At 45.5% G+C, this 23,370-nt stretch overlaps 1 protein-coding gene across 2 annotated transcripts in view; it reads left to right on the plus strand.

Annotated features, from left to right (window-relative positions):
• The first annotated feature begins 8,634 nt into the window (after positions 1 to 8,634).
• The window catches only part of LOC117530842 (mothers against decapentaplegic homolog 6-like), an 83,327-nt gene continuing 68,591 nt past the window's right edge, over positions 8,635 to 23,370 (plus strand). The window contains exon 1 of one of the 2 annotated variants that reach the window (XM_034193793.1): positions 8,635 to 9,701. In XM_034193793.1, the coding sequence (XP_034049684.1) occupies positions 9,044 to 9,701 (658 nt within the window). In that variant the 5' untranslated portion in view covers positions 8,635 to 9,043. The remainder of the gene's footprint in view (positions 9,702 to 23,370) is intronic. The other variant, XM_034193786.1, reaches the window with a different exon arrangement.

Raw genomic sequence — 23,370 nt, forward strand, 5'->3', positions numbered from 1 at the left:
CCTTCACACAAAGTACCGATAAGTACAAATCAGGGCGAATCACTGTGAAACAGCTTGTATGAGCAAACCACGAAAATATCGATCTGACATCGGGAGGGACATGTGATCAGGGAGGCATGAATGATCCTGCTGCGACGGTTTCGTGCATGTTCAAATACAACCCCTGGCAAAAATTATGGAATCACCGGCCTCAGAGGATGTTCATTCAGTTGTTTAATTTTGTAGAAAAAAAGCAGATCACAGACATGACACAAAACTAAAGTCATTTCAAATTGCAACTTTCTGGCTTTAAGAAACACTATAAGAAATCAAGAAAAAAAGATTGTGGCAGTCAGTAATGGTTACTTTTTTAGACCAAGCAGAGGAAAAAAATATGGAATCACTCAATTCTGAGGAAAGAATTATGGAATCACCCTGTAAATTTTCATCCCCAAAACTAACACCTGCATCATATCAGATCTGCTCGTTAGTCTGCATCTAAAACACCTTGGAGAGCTGTTGCACCAAGTGGACTGACATGAATCATGGCTCCAACACGAGAGATGTCAATTGAAACAAAGGAGAGGATTATCAAACTCTTAAAAGAGAGTAAATCATCACGCAATGTTGCAAAAGATGTTGGTTGTTCACAGTCAGCTGTGTCTAAACTCTGGACCAAATACAAACAACATGGGAAGGTTGTTAAAGGCAAACATACTGGTAGACCAAGGAAGACATCAAAGCGTCAAGACAGAAAACTTAAAGCAATATGTCTCAAAAATCGAAAAATGTACAACAAAACAAATGAGGAATGAATGGGAGGAAACTGGAGTAAACGTCTGTGACCGAACTGTAAGAAACCGCCTAAAGGAAATGGGATTTACATACAGAAAAGCTAAACGAAAGGCATCATTAACACCTAAACAGAAAAAACAAGGTTACAATGGGCTAAGGAAAAGCAATCGTGGACTGTGGATGACTGGATGAAAGTCATATTCAGTGATGAATCTCGAATCTGCATTGGGCAAGGTGATGATGCTGGAACTTTTGTTTGGTGCCTTTCCAATGAGATTTATAAAGATGACTGCCTGAAGAGAACATGTAAATTTCCACAGTTATTGATGATATGGGGCTGCATGTCAGGTAAAGGCACTGGGGAGATGGCTGTCATTACATCATCAATAAATGCACAAGTTTATGTTGATATTTTGGACAATTGAAAGGATGTTTGTTCTCTAATGCCATATACCAACACAGTGCAGAGTAGCTACCTAAACTCTGTAAGTGAGATAGAGTATCTCATCAATAGTTTTACATCCTCATTGAAGACAACTTTGGATGCTGTAGCTCCTCTAAAAAAGAGAGCTTTAAATCAGAAGTGCCTGACTCCGTGGTATAACTCACAAACTTGTAGCTTAAAGCAGATAACCCGTAAGTTGGAGAGGAAATGGCGTCTCACTAATTTAGAAGATCTTCACTTAGCCTGGAAAAAGAGTCTGTTGCTCTATAAAAAAGCCCTCCGTAAAGCTAGGACATCTTTCTACTCATCACTAATTGAAGAAAATAAGAACAACCCCAGGTTTCTTTTCAGCACTGTAGCCAGGCTGACAAAGAGTCAGAGCTCTATTGAGCTCAGTATTCCATTAACTTTAACTAGTAATGACTTCATGACTTTCTTTGCTAACAAAATTTTAACTATTAGAGAAAAAATTACTCATAACCATCCCAAAGACGTATCGTTATCTTTGGCTGCTTTCAGTGATGCCGGTATTTGGTTAGACTCTTTCTCTCCGATTGTTCTGTCTGAGTTATTTTCATTAGTTACTTCATCCAAACCATCAACATGTTTATTAGACCCCATTCCTACCAGGCTGCTCAAGGAAGCCCTACCATTATTTAATGCTTCGATCTTAAATATGATCAATCTATCTTTGTTAGTTGGCTATGTACCACAGGCTTTTAAGGTGGCAGTAATTAAACCATTACTTAAAAAGCCATCACTTGACCCAGCTATCTTAGCTAATTATAGGCCAATCTCCAACCTTCCTTTTCTCTCAAAAATTCTTGAAGGGGTAGTTGTAAAACAGCTAACTGATCATCTGCAGAGGAATGGTCTATTTGAAGAGTTTCAGTCAGGGTTTAGAATTCATCATAGTACAGAAACAGCATTAGTGAAGGTTACAAATGATCTTCTTATGGCCTCGGACAGTGGACTCATCTCTGTGCTTGTTCTGTTAGACCTCAGTGCTGCTTTTGATACTGTTGACCATAAAATTTTATTACAGAGATTAGAGCATGCCATAGGTATTAAAGGCACTGCGCTGCGGTGGTTTGAATCATATTTGTCTAATAGATTACAATTTGTTCATGTAAATGGGGAATCTTCTTCACAGACTAAAGTTAATTATGGAGTTCCACAAGGTTCTGTGCTAGGACCAATTTTATTCACTTTATACATGCTTCCCTTAGGCAGTATTATTAGACGGTATTGCTTAAATTTTCATTGTTACGCAGATGATACCCAGCTTTATCTATCCATGAAGCCAGAGGACACACACCAATTAGCTAAACTGCAGGATTGTCTTACAGACATAAAGACATGGATGACCTCTAATTTCCTGCTTTTAAACTCAGATAAAACTGAAGTTATTGTACTTGGCCCCACAAATCTTAGAAACATGGTGTCTAACCAGATCCTTACTCTGGATGGCATTACCCTGACCTCTAGTAATACTGTGAGAAATCTTGGAGTCATTTTTGATCAGGATATGTCATTCAGAGCGCATATTAAACAAATATGTAGGACTGCTTTTTTGCATTTACGCAATATCTCTAAAATCAGAAAGGTCTTGTCTCAGAGTGATGCTGAAAAACTAATTCATGCATTTATTTCCTCTAGGCTGGACTATTGTAATTCATTATTATCAGGTTGTCCTAAAAGTTCCCTAAAAAGCCTTCAGTTAATTGAAAATGCTGCAGCTAGAGTACTGACGGGGACTAGAAGGAGAGAGCATATCTCACCCATATTGGCCTCTCTTCATTGGATTCCTGTTAATTCTAGAATAGAATTTAAAATTCTTCTTCTTACTTATAAGGTTTTGAATAATCAGGTCCCATCTTATCTTAGGGACCTCGTAGTACCATATCACCCCAATAGAGCGCTTCGCTCTCAGACTGCAGGCTTACTTGTAGTTCCTAGGGTTTGTAAGAGTAGAATGGGAGGCAGAGCCTTCAGCTTTCAGGCTCCTCTCCTGTGGAACCAGCTCCCAATTCAGATCAGGGAGACAGACACCCTCTCTACTTTTAAGATTAGGCTTAAAATTTTCCTTTTTGCTAAAGCTTATAGTTAGGGCTGGATCAGGTGACCCTGAACCATCCCTTAGTTATGCTGCTATAGACGTAGACTGCTGGGGGGTTCCCATGATGCACTGTTTCTTTCTCTTTTTGCTCTGTATGCACCACTCTGCATTTAATCATTAGTGATCGATCTCTGCTCCCCTCCACAGCATGTCTTTTTCCTGGTTCTCTCCCTCAGCCCCAACCAGTCCCAGCAGAAGACTGCCCCTCCCTGAGCCTGGTTCTGCTGGAGGTTTCTTCCTGTTAAAAGGGAGTTTTTCCTTCCCACTGTAGCCAAGTGCTTGCTCACAGGGGGTCGTTTTGACCGTTGGGGTTTTTACGTAATTATTGTATGGCCTTGCCTTACAATATAAAGCACCTTGGGGCAACTGTTTGTTGTGATTTGGCGCTATATAAAAAAATTGATTGATTGATTGATGTTTGGGGATGATGAAATCATTTTTCAAGATGATAATGCATCTTGCCATAGAGCAAAAACTGCAAAAACATTCCTTGCAAAAAGACACATAGGGTCAATGTCAATGAGCAGATCTGATTTGATGCAGGTGTTAATTTGAGGGATGAAAATTTACAGGGTGATTCCATAATTTTTTCCTCAGAATTGAGTGATTCCATATTTTTTTCCTCTGCTTGGTCTAAAAAAGTAACCGTTACTGACTGCCACAATCTTTTTTCTTGATTTCTTATAGTGTTTCTTAAACCCAGAAAGTTGCCATTTGAAATGACTTTAGTTTTGTGTCATGTCTGTGATCTGCTTTTTTTTCTACAAAATTAAACAACTGAATGAACATCCTCCGAGGCCGGTGATTCCATAATTTTTGCAAGGGGTTGTATATTGGAAAGTTAGTGCGGCTGAACATCTCATAAAAACAATCATACTGTCCAAGAAGTCATTTTTCCCATGGCTGTGAGTCCCAGTGGTGTTTTTTGTGGCCTCTGAAACATCCAGCTCAAACAGTTCAGTTTTCCGTCTCTGGATCTGTGGCTCTGATTGAGTTACACATTTTGAACAGCTGCCCAGTGAACCCCTCCACAGGCACACAAACTCCACCCCGTCACCACTCTCTTCTTCTTTGACTCTGCTGATTCTGTCATTGTGGAACAACACCATGACGCCACTCTAGAACTGACACTAATACTCTAGTTAGTTCTAATTTTCCTGGTCTTTATTGAAGTTATGACTATTTAACATTTTGAACATCAAATTTTGTGTCCTTTGCAACCTGTATCATAAATGTGTTTCCATTTACAGCTACAGCTCTGGCTACAGTTTTGTCCTGTAAAAACATCAGATTTTGTTTTTCCTCCTTATAGCACAAAATTCAAAGCACCTCATGATTATTAGCCACTAGATTGTCAACTTTTACAGCACTTTCTGTATGTGGTCCCCAATTTCAGGGAGGTGACCAAGAACCCAATCGTCACTCTGTCAGAGCTCCAGCATTCCTCTGTAGAGAGAGACGAACCTTCCAGGAGGACAACCATCTCTGCAGCAATCCACCAATCAGGCCTGTATGGTAGAGTGGCCAGATGGAAGCCACTCCTTAGTAAAAGGCACATGGCAGCCCAGCTGGAGTTTGCCAAAAGGCACCTGAAGGACTCTCAGACCATGAAAAACAAAATTTGTAGGTCTGATGAGACAAAGATTGAACTCTTTCACACGAATGCCAGGTGTCATGTTTGGAGGAAACCAGGGACCCTTTCTACAGTGAAGCATGGTGGTGGCAGCATCATGCTGTGGGGATGTTTTTCAGCAGCAGGAACTGGGAGACTAGTCAGGATTGAGGGAAAGATGAATGCAGCAATGTACAGAGACATCCTGGATGAAAACCTGCTCCAGAGCGCTCTTGACCTCAGACTGGGGCGACGGTTCATCTTACAGCAGGACAATGACCCTAAGCACACAGCCAAGATATCAGAGGAGTGGCTTCAGGACAACTCTGTGAATGTCCTTGAGTGGCCCAGCCAGAGCCCAGACCTGAATCTGAGTGAACATCTCTGTATAGATCTGAAAATATCTGTGCACTGATGCTCCCCATCCAACCTGTTGGAACTTGAGAGGTGCTGCATAGAGGAATGGGCAAAACTGCCCAAAGATAGGTGCATCAAGCTTATGGCATCATATTCAAGAAGACTTGAGGCTGTAAATACTGCCAAAGGTACATCAACAAAGTATTGAGTATCTGTTTTCTTTTGTTAAAACCCTTTTTTCACTCCACCTTGAAGGTGCGATACAATCAATGAATGGCACTGTGTGTGCACGCGCGTGCGCACGCACACACACACACATATATATGTATATCTTATAACTCCTTCAGAGCTGCCATGAGTGTCTTTGATGGATTTCCTCACTTGTCATTCACTTAATTTTTGAGAAGTGCAGCATAGCACAAGTTCTACCAGACTCAGAAAACTTTCACTTAGTTTCACCTAATTTGTAGCAGCTTTAATCTCTAATAGGAAGTATCTGGTCCCCCTTTAGTCATCAACCTACAACAGCAGGAAACATACATGCTCTTTAAAAATATGACTTCTCGCTCACTTCTCTGTTTGCAGTCACTGGCCTGAAATGCTACTTCCTCCGCCCCACTACCACCTGTCGCTCCCTGTCTGACACCTAGACTCCACTCCTGCCTTCTACCAATGCCAGGATTCAAGATCAAGGCACCCCTTTGCAGTCGAGAGCAGGACATGTCCCAAAACACTGTACTAACATTCTGTCCAATATAACGCTGACTTACTAAGATTCCACATAATGAATGCTAAATTGCATGGTCAATCCCAACTTTTGTGCATTGGGATGGAGACAGTCTTATGAGTGATTTACTTAGAGTAAATATGCAATTGATAGCGGTTGTTACTGTGTTGTAGGCAGCAGTATGTAAATAAGGAATTTACATGTTAATGGCCGTAAGCGCAACATGAAAAAATGAAATTAGCCACAAAAGTTAAATTACCTGATGCAGGAGTAACATGCCTCTTTATCCAGAGCTAATATACATGAAAAGCAACTCAACAGCATGTTTTATTAATGTATCTAATGTTTCTGTCATCATTTCTCCAGTGAATGCCAAATTTATTTTTAAAATTGATCACACTTGGTGCTGTTACTACCTCCTCTTGCAGGTTGTTCCATGTATCCACCACTCTCATTGTAAAAAAGGACTTTCTCAAATCCAGACTTTCATTTAAGTAATTTCTTCCTGTGACCCCTCCTGTTGTCTTCTGATAATTGTAGTTCAGGAGTACATTCACTTGTTGGTATGCACCTTGCACTTTATTACCCACAAACTCTGGAACATAACAGTGTGTTCACATGTTGGGAATTTTAAACAATGGAAAAGAAAAAGAAAATCCCTTATTTCAGACATTTAATTCTTGTTTTATTCAAACTGATGAATAATTATGCTGCGTTCTACCTGTGGAACGCATATAGACAGCATTATGCACAGCCCTCATTCACTAGCTTGCTGCATGATGCACCATAAAACAAGAATTAAATGTCTGAAATAGAAGATTGTTTTATGTGTTTTTGTGTCCTACTAGCGTGTACATGAGGATGTTTATATGCTGTGCGGTCTTTGTTCACAGCTGTGATGCCAGATACACACTTTGATATGTGCCTCTGTTTTTGGTCTACCTGTTACACACGGACCCATTTATTCTTAACGAAACAAACACAAAGTAAAGTTAAATATGCCCAAAATATACAATGAATGATTTGTTTTGTTTTTTTACATTGTGTACAATCAGTTAATGCCAAGGTTTCAAACTTTACAATACAGACACTATCAGCACCTGTTAATTTTCCCTTTGACCTTGATAAATCATGTTGCATGTGCAAACCTCACTTATTTGCATGTTTCTTCAAACAGCTTTATACAAACAAACCCCAAATTGCATATTCATGAAGGAAGATGAACTAAACTGACAATACATGCTATTTGGGGCATTTCACAGACAGGTGCATTTGCAAGTTTTGCACACATTTATGCACTCACAAATCTTTGCCCTAACTCCTTAACTAGTCTCCTGAGTATTAACGGTAGAACTGCCTACTCCATACAGCACCATACTGTATTTCTTAATGTTTGTTATAAATGACGTCCAAGGCACATTCATTAATTTAGGAATGTACATGTATCCATCCGCTGAGATTTCTAAATGTAGCAGGATGAAGGTCCTGGGTCCTGATTGAAAAGACATTCCCACTAGCTTGGCTAACAGGGAATTCCCTGTAGCTGTGGTAGAGGAATGGTCTTTAGTGCGAGCTGTCCGGGGTCACATAAAGAACACTGGCAATAAAAGTGATGATTTATAGTTAAGATAATCCTTGTATTACTTTGCCCAATTAAGGTCTCTGAAAATGGGGGGACTGTTCATCTCATTTCTCATCTTTCATTTCATCTTCTACTGCTTATCTGGGATCAGATTGATTGTGGCCATGGGGGGGGGGGGGGGGGGGGGCTGTTCATAGTTTGAAATTCCAGAATAGTTCATGCAGTATTTTTGTTATGCACCTTGAATTTAAGCTGAAAGTCTACACTACAAGAAAATATTATTGTTTCTTTTCAACGGCATTCCAATTTTTTTGTCCAAATACTTATGGGCTTGGGTCTCTGTCTCTCTAATTACCCCCCCCCCCCCCCCCCCACACACACACACACTTTTGTTTGTCTGTAATACTGTATTTCTCCTTCATTTGTCATTACACTGACTTTAATGGGGGCAGCTCAGTGCAGCAAAAAGGATGTTACATCTTTAAGAGTCCAGAAACTTGAAACCATGTTTGCGCAACAATCCGAGCGTCTCCGAGCCGCCAAAGTGTCTAGACCGGCGCATGATGGCAGGATTCAACCGATGGCTCCAGAAAGAGAGAGAGAGAGAGAGAGAGAGAGAGAGAGAGAGAGAGAGAGAGAGAGAGAGAGAGAGAGAGAGAGAGAGAGAGAGAGAGAAAACGGGAAGCTGGATGCTTCCACCTTCAAAATAAAGGCATTCTTTTAACGCTAAAATGGGTGCATCATGTTTCTTTTTAAGATATTTAACATATCCATGGGCGTATATTATAGACTTATAAGATTTTTTCTTACTTTTAAATGTAATTTCTTACTTTCTTCCATAAAAAAACATTTCCATCGTTGTATGACATTATCTGTTTTATTTTGAAGTTTACATGAGGTTGATAAGTGGTGTCTTTTTGGCTGTTTTGACTGTGGTGCGTGAGTAGCAGTGTGTGTGTGTGTGTGTGTGTGTGCACGTGTGCGCGTCCGTAAAGGACTTGCAGGGGAGTGAGAACTTTAAACGTCCTCCTTGAGTTTGGCTGAATCCTGCGTCTCTGCACTAAAGCTCGGGTTTGTTGTGAGGCGCATGAAGACGTTTCGGGTCGTAGACCCGAATAACTGGATAACTTGTGGATCGGGACTTGCTGCAAGAACTTGGCGGTGTCAGGATGGTTTGGGGACTATATGCGGGATATCTGGAGGGCTTTGTGACAAACTGAATCTTCTTTACGCAAGATGCTTGACGCCACGCACATTTTCTGATGCTCCGGTGTGGCCATGAAACGGTGACCGCAGGCTGCGCATCTTGCGCGCAGCGTGCGCAAACCTCTGGGCACCTCAGGCGGACAGAGTAAATCAATGTGGCATCTCCCGAGACCCGATACCATACGACGATACGACGCGCCCAGAACTGTGTAGGTTGTCGTATGTTCACATCGAAACGCTCGGGTCTCGTGCGGCGACTGTGGAGAAGCCGTCTGGTTACAGAGAGCGATGGGAGGGAGGGAGGCCGGCGAGGTGAGGGGGCACGCAAACACGGAAAGGAGCAGCGGTCTGTGACCCGCGCTGACCCGGCTCCCGGTCTCACGGAGGTGACGGAGAAGGAGGACGAGGAGCAGCCGAATGGTGCCATGTGCGTCAAGGAGGCCGGTGCGCGGGCGCACGACGGCGACAGGAGGACGGTGACGTGTTGTTTGTTTGGCGAATGGGACCTTAGACCTCGCGGCCCTTATTGGGCCATGAGGAAAGACGGAGAGCGTCCTGGTCAGTGCGCGCACAGACACGCGGGGATGGAGGAGGAGCTGGCGAGCGCTGCTCACGCGTTTCTGAAGAGACTCAAAGAGAGATCTCTGGACGCGCTGCTGAAGGCTGTGGAGACCAATGGAGGGGTGCAGAGCGAGTGCGTGATGGTGCCGCGCACCGACCACATCCCTCCACAGTATCTCTTGTGTAAACTGTACCGTTGGAGCGACCTGCAGCACCCGGCGCGCCTCAAAGCGCTGTGCCACTGCCAAAGCTTCGGCGCGGTGGATAGCGCAAAGGTGTGCTGCAACCCCTATCACTACAGCCGTCTCTGTGGGCCAGGTAATGACGTCGTCACGGGGAGAGGGAGGGGTGTCAACAAGTTGTTCTTTCACATAGATGTGAAGAAGGAGGGGAGTGAAATGAAACCCACACTTTTTGGGATTCCACAAAGATCTGTCCTGGGGTCCCTTCCAGATCTGCACCCAAACTTTCCACCGATGACATAGGCAGAGTGAAGGCTTAGAGTATTTGACTTTGTACCAACTAACAGAAAACCTTTTAAAACTTCAGGAAAACAAGTTAACATCAGGTTGAGGCATTCAGGCAACAATTTAAAACACTAAAATATTTTTGATTAGATTTCAACTTGCATTTTTGTCAAAATGTTTATTTCAAGAATACAACAAACCAGATAACTGGATTAAGATTAGTAACATTGCAAAATATCTAAAGTCTAACTGCAAAGATTTGGAATTCTTGAACAAATTGAAAAAAGTTCTGAGATTTGGCACCATTGTTTTCACTTTTTGGCACAACATCAACAAAATGTTTTTCGCACAAAACCAAAACCAAATGCAAAATAACAACATATAAACAAGTGCAAATTCTCACTGTTTCTTACACACTGCAAACAAACAAACAAATCTCCCTTACCCCAATAAACATCATCACTTCCAAGTTTTTGATTTCTGGACATCTGTGCCAGAACTCAGCAACTATAAATTTTCGGCACAGAAACTGTACCTGCTGCCGTGGCTAAATAAAAGCTGACAAAGCCACTAACCCATCAAACAAAACTGCAAATACCTCCAAGTGGGATTAATAAAGTAATAACATATTATCAATTACAAACATTTTTTTTCTTCTAAGTATCAGAGGCTGTGAGAGTGAGGAGTTCAAATCCCCTTCAAACTTGGACCACCACTAAATGAACATCAGTATCTTTTCATACAAATTTCCCATCAGTGACTTTGACAGAGGTCACCAAAGGTCACACGCAAAATGACCAAAATATACAATTTGTTGTGATAAAAGTCTTTGATAGCCTGCTGTTTTTGACTTGTTTTCCTGCATTTTAAATTGTAACTGAGTGGCTCCAAATGTTGCCTTCTTGAGGTTCTTTCTGCACCAAACCCCAGGCCCAACATATGAATGGGTAAAGGGGTGACATGTGGGCAAGACCCACGTGACCTGGACAGAACAAATGAAATTCAAACACACCCCAATCTCATAGTTACCAAACAAGTGAAGCTATGCTAAAGTTAACAGGCTAACTTTGGTTCAGGTGTTTGATTAGCACATGTTTTTGTGGACTGGGTGATGGTTGGATGCAGGTTTTATAATGTCTGACCAGCATATTGGTTTAGTAACTGTTGCACCATGAACATAAATACTGCATAACCAACTTCTTTGATGTCCGTAAGCACAATTAACCACACAGCAAACATAGTATCTCCGATATTTGCAAATTGCTCAAAAAGGACAAAGGGTTGAACAGAACCATTTTTATTTTTGTAGCAGGCTGTAAACATGATTATTTCTTCTGTAAGATTGTACATTTTAACATGAGAGTCTATGGAAAGTGACTTGCCTTTGGAGCCAGCCTCAAGTGGCCATTCAGGGAATTGCAAGTTTTTTGGGAGCTCTGCATTGGCTTAATTTCTCAGCACTGGAGGTTGGGGATTGTATATAAAGTACACCCCCTCTCCGCCACCGCATCACCCCCTCATCAATATCTGTCCCTGACCGGATCTTGATCAGTGTCTAGATGTGCACCAAATTGTAGATATTTACAGTAATTAATGTATTAAATAAGCTTCTCTTAAAAAATGAAGATGCCATATATTTGTTGAGAATGTGAAGAAAATGACACACATATGCACGCACGCATGCACGCAGCCAGATTTCATAATGTTAAGGAACATAAATATTCTTGGATCGCCCGTTTTCCTGGATCACACTCCACCTGTCCATCAAGCTTCATAACATTTGGAATGTTAGTTTTTCTGTCCTGAAAACAAACACTGAAACAAACTCCATGTAGGTGTTTCTAAAAATTAAAATAACAATGGGAGCAAAATGTATCCATCTCCAAATGAAACAAGCATCATTTGGAGATGAAGTTAATATTACGATTAAAATGATAAATTATATGATACAAAAGTTAAATGTGTGCGGTTTGTCTCTGGCCTGCACCTCAGACACAGTGCTGTTTAAAACTCTATACGTTGCATAAAATCACCTGCTATATCTCAGCTCTTACAGCATATGTAATATGTGCCATATTTTGCAGGCGTTGATTACAGCAGGTGCATTTTGTGCCTTGTTTCCGTCTGACAGTTTTACAGCATTTTAATGTCATATTTTATTCTCTCCACATTCCAAACACGCTTGACCTTCATTTAAAATGGCACAAAACCTCACTTCCCACGTTATGTAGTCAAAGGTCGATCTGAAGTTGCACTTGCACTCTTTTTTTCCTGTGACAGGAGGTCCTCCACTTGTTTTTCAGCGAAGGAGTGCCGATAATATACAGTTTGCACAGTGCTGGCGCCACACTGACTCGCTGCTATCTCACCGACTGGGGAGTCCAACAATTACTGACTCCTCTTTTAAAGTCCCAGCGTCCCTGAAATGTGTCAGCTTTTCAGTGCAGCAATGTTTAGATCACCCAAAGGTTTTAGTGTGTGTGTGTGTGTGTGTTTGATAAATGGATTAAATTCTAATTGATTTTTCAAAGATATTATGGACAAGAACATATAAGAAATCTAATTTTAAAAAGGTGAATTAGTATCAGAGCAGCACAGTGGCATAGTGTTGTCTCACTGCGAGGAGGTCGAAGGTTCACTTTTGGACCTGGTCCTTTCTGTGTGGAGTTTGCATGTTTTCCACGTGTTTGCATGGGTTTTCTCCAGGTGCTCCGGCTTCCTCCCACTTCCAAAGACATGCGGGATAGGTAGATAGAAAACTTTAAATTTACTGTAGCTGTGAGCTCTGTCTGTGCTTGGCCCTGTGATAGACCAGGGTGTCCCCCACCTCTTGCCCTATTTATTTATTTACTTTTTTAAACCTTTATTTAAGGTTATTTCCACTGAGCTTGAGACCCCTTTTACAAGGGAAACCTGGACATTTATAAAGTTTCCAATCCACCTAACCTGCATGTCTTTAAATGTGGGAGGAAACCGGAGCACCCGGAGGAAATGCACACAAACACGGGGAGAACATACAAACTCCACGCAGAAAGGCCACAGGTGGGAATCAAACCCATGACCTTCTTGCTTTGAGGTAACAGTGCTAACCACTAATCCACTGTACTGCTGTGCCAAATGACCCATGACCAGTGGGATAAGGCTTCATGTTTTCCATGTGTATCTCCTGTGACAACGGTTGATTAGTCAGGTTTTGTTTTTCCAAGCTCTTGATTGGCTGAGTACACCTGGTTTAGTTAATTAGCAGTGGGCGGAGCAAGAAGAGTTGAAAAACATGCTGGACAGGTGATCTCCAGGATCAGGGTTGGTGAAGGATCACAGGGGGATAAAAGTGACAAAATGGTCTGACAGACTCTCACAAGCTGAAATGAAACAGTTGAACAGATTTTTGACTTGAAATGCAACAAATTATCTTAAGCAATCTCAGTGTTGCCTGACTGATTTAAATTCAGGTCTCTTGTTAGCGGTGTTTATTCTGTGCATTCAGAGTAAAGTTCAGTGCATACTTTATCTGACAGATTTTCTGATTTGGAACAGTTGGGTGATTCTATGGTAACGGAATTACGACAACGGGGAAATTGTCATTGGGACTGTAATTCCGTTACCATAGAATCGCCCAGTTACAAAATTCTCCCTGATTTGAACTGCCTGCACTCATCCTTGGTTCATCAAGCAGCATATGAAAATTTTGCTGGGCACATTTTACTTTTTATGCCCCCGCTCAGTGAAGACGGGGGAAATTATGCTTTCACCACATCTTGGTGTGCATCTGTAAACCTTTTGCTTCTGTACAATAACTAAAGAATGCCTTATCTGATTGAACCCTTTTGTTGTTGGTGTATTGGGGGGCAGCTAGAGGAAGGTTCCTTTCGAAAATGGCCACTGTTCATTATCCAATATGGCTGCTATGGACACCAGCTTGATTTAGGTTTTCTGCACAATAAATGAAAAACACCTCTTCTCATTGAAATTATTTCTTGGTGGTGTACTGGGGGAGCCAGAGGAAGGTTCCCTGAGAAAATGAGGATCATCCATAATCCATTATGTCTGCCAGAGGTGTTATCCAGATCTATGTTACTTTGCAATTAAAAAAATCTGATTGATTGAATTTCTTGGTGGTGCATTGGGGAAGTGTTGTGAAAGTGTAGTGACACGGACCCACAACCGGGGGGCGCAAATGAACGGACAATAGAAGAAGTCAAATATGAACACTTTACTGTTGTGAATGCCACAACTACACACAGCAGATTATAGAACGAATACAGAATCAATCAATCAAGGTGTCGTGTGGGCAGGCTCGACGATAGGAGACGTCCATCTGGAGAAGAACCGGAACCACACGATTTCCTCCGCCACCGAACCAGGAGAATCCTGGAGCCGCCAAGTTCCGAGTCCCCAGGTGGCCACCGTCTCCGCGTGTCGGATCTGGTACTGCTGGCGAAGAGCAAAAACAGTCAGGTGTGGGTGTGTGTACACCCCGTAACAAGTATGGTGGTTATTCCACCTCCACCTATAATCCACACTCGTGTAGCTACTGTCAATCACTTAACTGGCGGGATGCAGAGCGAAGCAGTCACGGCATACGCCGATTCCTCAGGAAAACAGCTGCAACAACGTATTCACTGAAACAATGTTAGTAGTGATAACACTCAAGCTGAGAACGTTACCTCCTTGGTAGAACAATATCTCGGCAACGTGGTGGAGGTGTCATCCTGCTTTTATTAGGGGTGAGGAGCAGATGATTGGTGACAGCTGTCATAGCCACTGAGTGACAGCCGTCACCCCGGCCGCTCTTGTGGGGCGGCAGCGCCCTCTCGTGCCTGAAGCCCGCACTTCAGGCAGGGCGCCATCTGGTGGTGGTGGGCCAGCAGTACCTCCTCTTCAGCGGCCCACACAACAGGACCCCCCCCTCAACGGGCGCCTCCTGGCGCCCGACCAGGCTTGTCCGGGTGGTGACGGTAAAAATCGGCCAGGAGGGCCGGGTCCAGGATGAAGCTCCTCTTCACCCAGGAGCGTTCTTCGGGTCCATACCCCTCCCAGTCCACCAAATACTGGAAACCCCGGCCCATTCGACGGACGTCCAGGAGCCGGCGCACTGTCCAAGCCGGCTCCCCGTCTATGATACAGGCAGGAGGCGGCGCTGGGCCGTGCATACAGAGGGGTGAGGTGTGATGTGTTTTGAGTCTCGACACGTGAAACACCGGATGGATCCGCAGTGAAGCCGGGAGTTGGAGCCTCACTGCGGCGGGACTGAGGATCCTGAGGATCTTATAGGGCCCAATGTACCGGTCCTTGAGTTTGGGGGAATCGACCTGGAGGGGGATGTCCCTCGTAGATAGCCACACCTCCTGCCCGGGCTGATATGCGGGGGCCGGGGACCGTCGGCGGTCTGCATGGGTCTTCGCCCTCGTCCGGGCCCTCAACAAGGCCGAACGGGCGGCGCGCCACACCCGACGGCATCTCCGCAGGTGGGCCTGAACCGAGGGCACACCGACCTCTCCCTCCACCACAGGAAACAAAGGGAGCTGGTACCCCAGACACACCTCGAATGGGGAGAGGCTGGTGGCAGAGGACACTTGGCTGTTATGCGCATACTCGATCCAGGCCAGGTGTTCATTCCAAGCCGTCGGGTGTGTGCGGATGTCGTACAGCGCAGGGCCTGCTCCAGCTCTTGGTTAGCCCGTTCTGCCTGTCCGTTGGTCTGTGGGTGATACCCAGATGAGAGGCTCACGGTGGCCCCCAGCTCCCGGCAGAAACTCCTCCAAACCTGCGAGAAAACTGGGGAACACGATCTGAGACAATGTCTGTTGGTATCCCATGCAGACGTACAACATGGTGGACCAGGAGGTCCGCTGTCTCCTGGGCTGACGGGAGCTTCGGGAGGGCCACAAAGTGGGCCACCTTAGAGAACCGGTCCACTATCGTGAGGATGGTGGTGTACCCCCGGGACGGCGGGAGGCCCGTGACGAAATCCAGACTGATGTGGGACCAGGGGCGATGAGGCACAGGAAGCGGCTGAAGGAGTCCCTGTGCCTTTTGGTGGTCCGCCTTGCCCCTGGCGCAGGTGGTGCAGGCCTGGATGTAGTCCCAGACGTCAGCCTCCAGGGACGCCCACCAGAAGCACTGCCGGACCACTGCCACGGTCCTTCGCACCCCCGGGTGGCAGAAGAGCTTGGAACCGTGACAGAAGTCCAGGACGGCAGCCCTGGCCTCTGGTGGGACGTAAAGTTTGTTCTTTGGCCCTGTTCCGGGGTCCGGGCTTCGTGCCAGGGCCTCCCGGACGGTCTTCTCCACATCCCAGGTAAGGGTGGCCACGATAGCGGACTCCGGGACGATGGGCTCCGGTGGATCCGACAGTTCGGTTTTGACTTCATTTTCATGCACCCGGGACAAGGCATCCGACCTCTGGTTCTTGGTCCCGGGGTGGTAGGTGATCTGGAAGTCAAAACGGCCGAAGAACAGTGACCAGCGGGCTTGCCTGGGGTTCAGCCGCCTGGCGGTACTGATATACTCCAGGTTCCGGTGGTCAGTAAAAACCGTGAATGGCACTGACGCTCCCTCCAACAGATGTCTCCACTCCTCAAGAGCCTCTTTCACCGCAAGGAGTTCTCGATTGCCCACGTCATAGTTCCGTTCTGCTGGGGTCAACCTGCGGGAAAAATAGGCACACGGGTGAAGAATCTTATCGTTCTCTCCGCTCTGGGATATCACGGCTCCTATCCCTGAGTCAGAGGCATCCACTTCAACCACAAACTGGAGGCTAGGGTCGGGCTGCACCAAGACGGGTGGAGCACTGTTTCAACTCCCTGAACGCGGCATTGCACCGATCCGACCAGGTGAAGGGAATCTTTGGTGAGGTCAGTGCTGTCAGGGGGCTAACTACCTGACTATAGCCCTTAATGAACCTCCTGTAAAAATCTGCAAAGCCGAGGAACTGTTGCAGCTTCCTACGGCTCGTAGGTTGGGGCCAGTCTCTCACCGCCGCGACCTTGGCCGGATCCGGGGCAACGGAGTTGGAGGAGATGATAAACCCCAGGAAGGACAAAGAGGTGCAGTGAAACTCACACTTCTCGCCCTTCACAAACAGCCGGTTCTCCAACAACCGCTGCAGGACCTGACGTACATGTCGGACAAGAGTCTCAGGGTCCGGAGAAAAAATGAGTATATCGTCCAGATATACGAAGACGAATCGGTGCAGGAAGTCCCGCAAGACGTCATTTACCAAAGCTTGGAACGTCGCGGGGGCATTAGTGAGGCCGAACGGCATGACCAGGTACTCAAAATGACCTAACGGGGTGTTGAATGCCGTCTTCCACTCGTCTCCCTTCCGGACCCGAATCAGGTGATATACATTCCTAAGATCCAGCTTTGTGAATATTTTGGCTCCATGCAGGGGGGTGAACACCGAATCCAACAAAGGCAACGGGTATCGGTTGCGAACCGTGATCTAGTTCAGCCCCCGATAATCAATGCATGGACAAAGACCGCCATCTTTCTTACCCACAAAAAAGAAACCCGCTCCCATCGGGGAGGTGGAGTTCCGGATCAGCCCGGCAGCTAAGGAGTCCCGGATGTAGGTCTCCATCGATTCGCGCTCAGGTCGTGAGAGGTTGTACAGCCTGCTGGACGGGAACTCCACGCCTGGAATCAAATCGATGGCACAATCGTACGGACGGTGCGGGGGAAGGGTGAGTGCCACATCCTTGCTGAAAACGTCAGCAAGATCGTGGTACTCAACCGGCACCGCCGACAGATTGGGAGGGACTTTGACCTGCTCCTTAGCCTGGGAACCAGGAGGAACCGAGGATCCTAAACACACCCGATGGCAGGTCTCGCTCCACTGAACCACTACCCCGGATGGCCAATCAATCCGGGGATTGTGTTTTAGCATCCATGGGAACCCCAGAATCACGCGGGAAGTAGAGGGAGTCACAAAAAACTCTATCTCCTCCCGATGATTCCCTGACACCACCAGAGTTACTGGTAGTGTCTTGTGTGTGATTAAAGGGAGAAGGGTGCCATCCAGTGCTCGCACCTGCAATGGCGAAGGAAGCGCCACCAGAGGGAGCCCTACCTCCCTGGCCCATCTGCTGTCTAGCAGATTCCCTTCTGACCCCGTGTCTACCAGTGCTGGGGCCTGAAGGGTTAAATCCCCGCTAAGGATTGTAACTGGGAGTCGTGTGGAAATATGTGTGTGTCCCATGTGAATGTCTTGGCCCACCCTAAGCCCAGTTTCTAGGGGCGGACGTTGGTGTTTAACCGCTCGGGGCAGTCTCTCAATTGATGCTCAATTGAGCTGCAAACAAAGCACGCCCCGCGGGCGGGCCTCCTCTGTCTATTCGGTGGTCTGAATGTGGCCCTGCTCGTGTCCGTAGCTTCGTCAGCAGGGGGAGCTGTAGCCACACGGAGTGTAGAGGCCATGGAGCGTGGGAAGGGCGGACCTTTTTCGGACCCGGAAGGAAGAGGGACGGCGCGTGCCCGGCCACGGCCCTCCTCTCGTTCCCGACGGCGTTCCTCCAACCGATTGTCTAACCGTATAACGAGGTCGATAAGCCCATCTAATTCCAGCGGTTCGTCCTTAGCCACCAGGTGCTCCTTCAGGACCGACGACAGTCTGTTTACGAAGGCGGCGTGGAGCGCAGCGTTATTCCAGCTGGACCTCGCAGCCGCAATGCGGAATTCGACCGCATAAGCGGCTGCGCTCCGGTATCCCTGTCTCATTGACAGCAGCACAGCTGAAGCGGTCTCTCCCCTGTTAGGGTGGTCAAAAACAGTTTTTGAACTCCCTCACAAACCCAGTGTACGTATGAAGGAGCTGTGAATTTTGCTCCCAAAGCGCCATAGCCCAAGCGCGTGCCTCTCCTCAAAGCAAATTAATCACATAAGCTACTTTACTAGCATCAGATGCGTACATGACGGGACGTTGTGCAAAGACGAGCGAGCACTGCATAAGAAAGTCCGCGCACGTCTCCACACAACCTCCGTACGGCTCTGGGGGGCTTATGTATGCTTCAGGGTATGGTGGGAGGGGTCGTTGAACAACCAGTGGAACATTTATATCCTGCACAGGGTCGGCAGGAGGAGAAGCTGCAGCAGCGCCCTGAGCGCTCGCTGCCACCTGTGCGGAGAGAGCCTCCACCCTGCGGTTCAGGAGGATGTTTTGCTCGGTCATCTGATCCAACCGAGCAGTAAAGGCGGTGAGGATGTGCTGCAACTCACCAATCACACCTCCTGCAGACGCCTGTGCACCCTGCTCTCCCATTGACTGTTCAACTGCTGGATGACGCCCCTCGGAGTCCATGACGCTGGCTGAGATATCCTGTTGTGAAAGTGTAGTGACACGGACCCACAACAGGGGGCGCAAATCAACGGACAATAGAAGAAGTCAAATATGAACACTTTACTGTTGTGAATGCCACAACTACACACAGCAGATTATAGAACGAATACAGAATCAATCAATCAAGGTGTCGTGTGGGCAGGCTCGACGATAGGAGACGTCCGTCTGGAGAAGAACCGGAACCACACGATTTCCTCCGCCACCGAACCAGGAGAATACTGGAGCCGCCAAGTTCTGAGTCCCCAGGTGGCCACCGTCTCCGCGTGTCGGATCTGGTACTGCTGGCGAAGAGCAAAAACAGTCAGGTGTGGGTGTGTGTACACCCCGTAACAAGTATGGTGGTTATTCCACCTCCACCTATAATCCACACTCGTGTAGCTACTGTCAATCACTTAACTGGCGGGATGCAGAGCGAAGCAGTCGCGGCATACGCCGATTCCTCAGGAAAACAGCTGCAACAACGTATTCACTGAAACAACGATAGTAGTGATAACACTCAAGCTGAGAACGTTACCTCCTTGGTAGAACAATATCTCGGCAACGTGGTGGAGGTGTCATCCTGCTTTTATTAGGGGTGAGGAGCAGATGATTGGTGACAGCTGTCATAGCCGCTGAGTGACAGCCGTCACCCCGGCCGCTCTTGTGGGGCGGCAGCGCCCTCTCGTGGCTGAAGCCCGCACTTCAGGCAGGGCGCCATCTGGTGGTGGTGGGCCAGCAGTACCTCCTCTTCAGCAGCCCACACAACAGGGAAGGTTCCTTTCCAAAAATGGCCATTGTCTCTTATCCAGTATGGCCAATTTGGATGCCATCTTGATTTTCATTTCCATCCAATAAGTAAAGAACACCTTATCTAATGCAAACCACTTTTTGGTGGTGGGTTTGGGGAGTCTTGAGGAAGTATACTTTAGAAAATGGGGGTCATTACATCACATCCTGCATGTAAATCAGCAATCTTTTCTGCACAAGTAGACCATATACCATGATAAAGGCAACAGTCTGTTACTATAGAAATAACTTCAAGACTTTATGATCACCATATACCAACTTAATATAAAAGTGCCCTGCTGACTTGAGATACCACACAGATGGTCAAACAACATGTTTGACCAAGTGTTGGAGTTCAAAGATACATATGAAGTCTGCAAACCAGCAGGGGAGGACATCAGATCTCTGTGACATCACAAGCCACAAACGTTAAAGAAAGAGAAGAAAATAAACAAAATTCTGGCATTCTTGGAAGAACGATATCTCGGCGACGTGGTGGAGGTGTCGTCCTGCTTTTATGCGGGGTGAGGCGCAGATGATTGGTGACAGCTGTCATAGCCGATGAGTGACAGCTGTCAACCCGGCTGCTCTTGGAAGGTGGCAGCGCCCTCCAGTGCCTGAAGCCCGCACTTCAGACAGGGTGCCCTCTGGTGGTGGGCCAGCAGTACCTCCTCTTCTGGCGGCCCACACAACACAGGGATTCAGATATGGCCCTCTGCTACGTATACGTAACAGACGTCTGTAATATATATATAGGATGTCTCAAAAAATGTACCCAAAAGCACTCTGAAATATGAATACCAGGAAATGGTTTAACTGGGAAATAATAGTGTTTTTCTCATTTCAGGAACCCTAAAATTTGTTCTGCAAGACCTTAAAGTTCAGGAAAAATGTTGCAGTTGACCCTGATTCAAAGAACACAAATCGTTGAGTTCTGTGCAACGCATCCTAAGGGCTAACTTGCATCTCTTTCCATACAAAATTCAGTCTCAGAGTGAACTAACTCAACCAGAAAATGGCAAGGAAACTTGAATTTGCTAGGTGGTTTTTCCAGAAAACTGGACATGGATGATTTGTTTCATAGGAAACTTCAGATGAGGAGGTTACATTGATCATGTGGTGTAACAGATAAAGGGTTAAAACATCAAAAACGAAAGACTGAACTAAAAACTGTGCATTGGGGAGAAACATTACATTTTTTGGCCACATGATCATGCAGAAAATGTCTAATTAAATATTCATTAGTTTTTCTGTGCTATCACAATACTTTTGATTTAATTTAATTTATTCAACTTATATCACACCAACTCACAACAATGTTGTCTCAAGGTGCCTCACACAAAAACAATTAAAAAACAACTAAAAATTAATTAAGAGATTTAAAAGCACAATTTAAAAGACACGATTAAAAGAATAAGAAAAAAATAAAGGCAGACTGTTCCACAGAGCAGGGGCACGGTAAGAGAAAGCTCTTTGACCTGCTGTCTTTTTCATCACCCTTGGAACACAAAGTAGTCCCGCATCCTGCGAACGCAGAGCCTGAGCCGGTACGTAGGGTTTCACCAAATCCGCCAGGTAGCGAGGCACCAGTTTGTGAACAATTTTATAGGTTAACAGTAAAACCTTAAAGTTTGCTCTTTTGGGTACATTTTTTGAGACACCGTATGTATGTATGTATATATGGTTGTCCATTCGGCTGCTCCCGTTTTGTGTTCGGGGTCGCCACAGTGGATACAACCAGATCTGCATTGATATTTGGCACAGGTTTTTTACGCCGGATGCCCTTCTTGACGCAACTCCAATGTTACCTGGAGAAACACACACAGCCGCTGGTGTTCCAAAGAGGTCTCCCATCCAATATATATATATATATATATATATATATATATATATATATATATATATATATATATATATATATATATATATATATATATATATATATATATATATATATATATACGAGGTCTATTAGAAAAGTATCCGACCTTATTATTTTTTCAAAAACCATATGGATTTGAATCACGTGTGATTACATCAGACATGCTTGAACCCTCGTGGGCATGCAAGAGTTTTTTCACGCCTGTCGGTTACGTCATTCGCCTGTGGGCAGTCTTTGAGTGAGGAGTCGTCCACCCGCTCGTCGATTTTTTTCATTGTTTAGGAATGGCTCAGAGACTGTTGCTTTGTTTGATAAAAATTTTTTCAAAACTGTAAGGCACAACTGAGTGGACACCATTCAATAAATTCAGCTGGTTTTCGGTAAAAATTTTAACGGCTGATGAGAGATTTTGGTCTGGTCGTGTCGCTTTAAGGACGGTCCACGGCGCCTGACGGCGATCTGCGCTTCGAGGCGGCAGCGTCTCGCCGTTTCAAGTTGAAAACTTCCACATTTCAGGCTCTGTTGACGCAGTAAGTCGTCAGAGAACAGAGAACTTTCAGAAGAAGTCGGCATGAGGAGTTTATTCGGACATTCCATTGTTAACGGTCATTTTGTAATGAAAGAACGTGCGGGCAGAGTCGCATGTCGGGCTGGACCCGACCGTGGGGGGTCGCGGCAGGAAAAACACCTCCGTTGGAAATCTTAACGGGCAAGTTGGAACATGCCCAAGCTGTTAAACAATTTCTCAGTTACTCACTTGTTGAAAGCCATTAAAAGCCGCCTGAATTCTACAAATGGTTTTCAACACGGAGGTGTTTTTCCTGTCGCGGCGCACACAGATTTGCCGAGTCATCACGGAAACGACTCGGCGAATTTGCGCGTACGTCTTTCATTAAAAAAATGTCCTTAAACAGTGGAATGTCCGCATAAATTCCTCATGCCGGCCTCTTCTGAATCTTCTCTGTTCTCTCACGATGTCCTGGGTGAATTAAGCCTTAAATTAGGATGTTTTAAGCTCGAAACAGGCCGACGACAGCGCCTGGAAGCGCTGCAGGACGTCCCGCTCCGTGGGAAGTCCTTACACCGACAGAAACACCCCATAATCTCTCATCAGCCGTTAAACTTTTCACAGAAAACCATCTTAATTTCTTGAATAGTGTCCACTCGGATATTCCCCACAGGTCCAGAAAAAATTTTGATAAAGCAACACGCGCCGTCTCGAGCAGCGTGTGAAACAAAGGAATTCAGCCGAGAGGGCGGGACCACATCTCACTCAAGGCCTGCCCACAGGGAAATGACGTCACCGACACGCGTGAAAAAACTCACGCATGCGCACGAGGGTTCAAGCATGATTGGTGTAATCGCATGTCATTCAAATCCATATAGTTAAAAAAAAAAATAAAAGGGTCGGTTTATTATCTAAGAGACCTCGTATATATATATATATATATATATATATATATATATATATATGTAAGCCTGATCCCGTCAGATCTCAGAAGCTAAGCAGTGCGAGACCTGGTTTGTACTTGG

This window comes from Thalassophryne amazonica, chromosome 2 (genome assembly GCF_902500255.1).
Source record: "Thalassophryne amazonica chromosome 2, fThaAma1.1, whole genome shotgun sequence".
Taxonomy (NCBI): Eukaryota; Metazoa; Chordata; class Actinopteri; order Batrachoidiformes; family Batrachoididae; genus Thalassophryne; species Thalassophryne amazonica.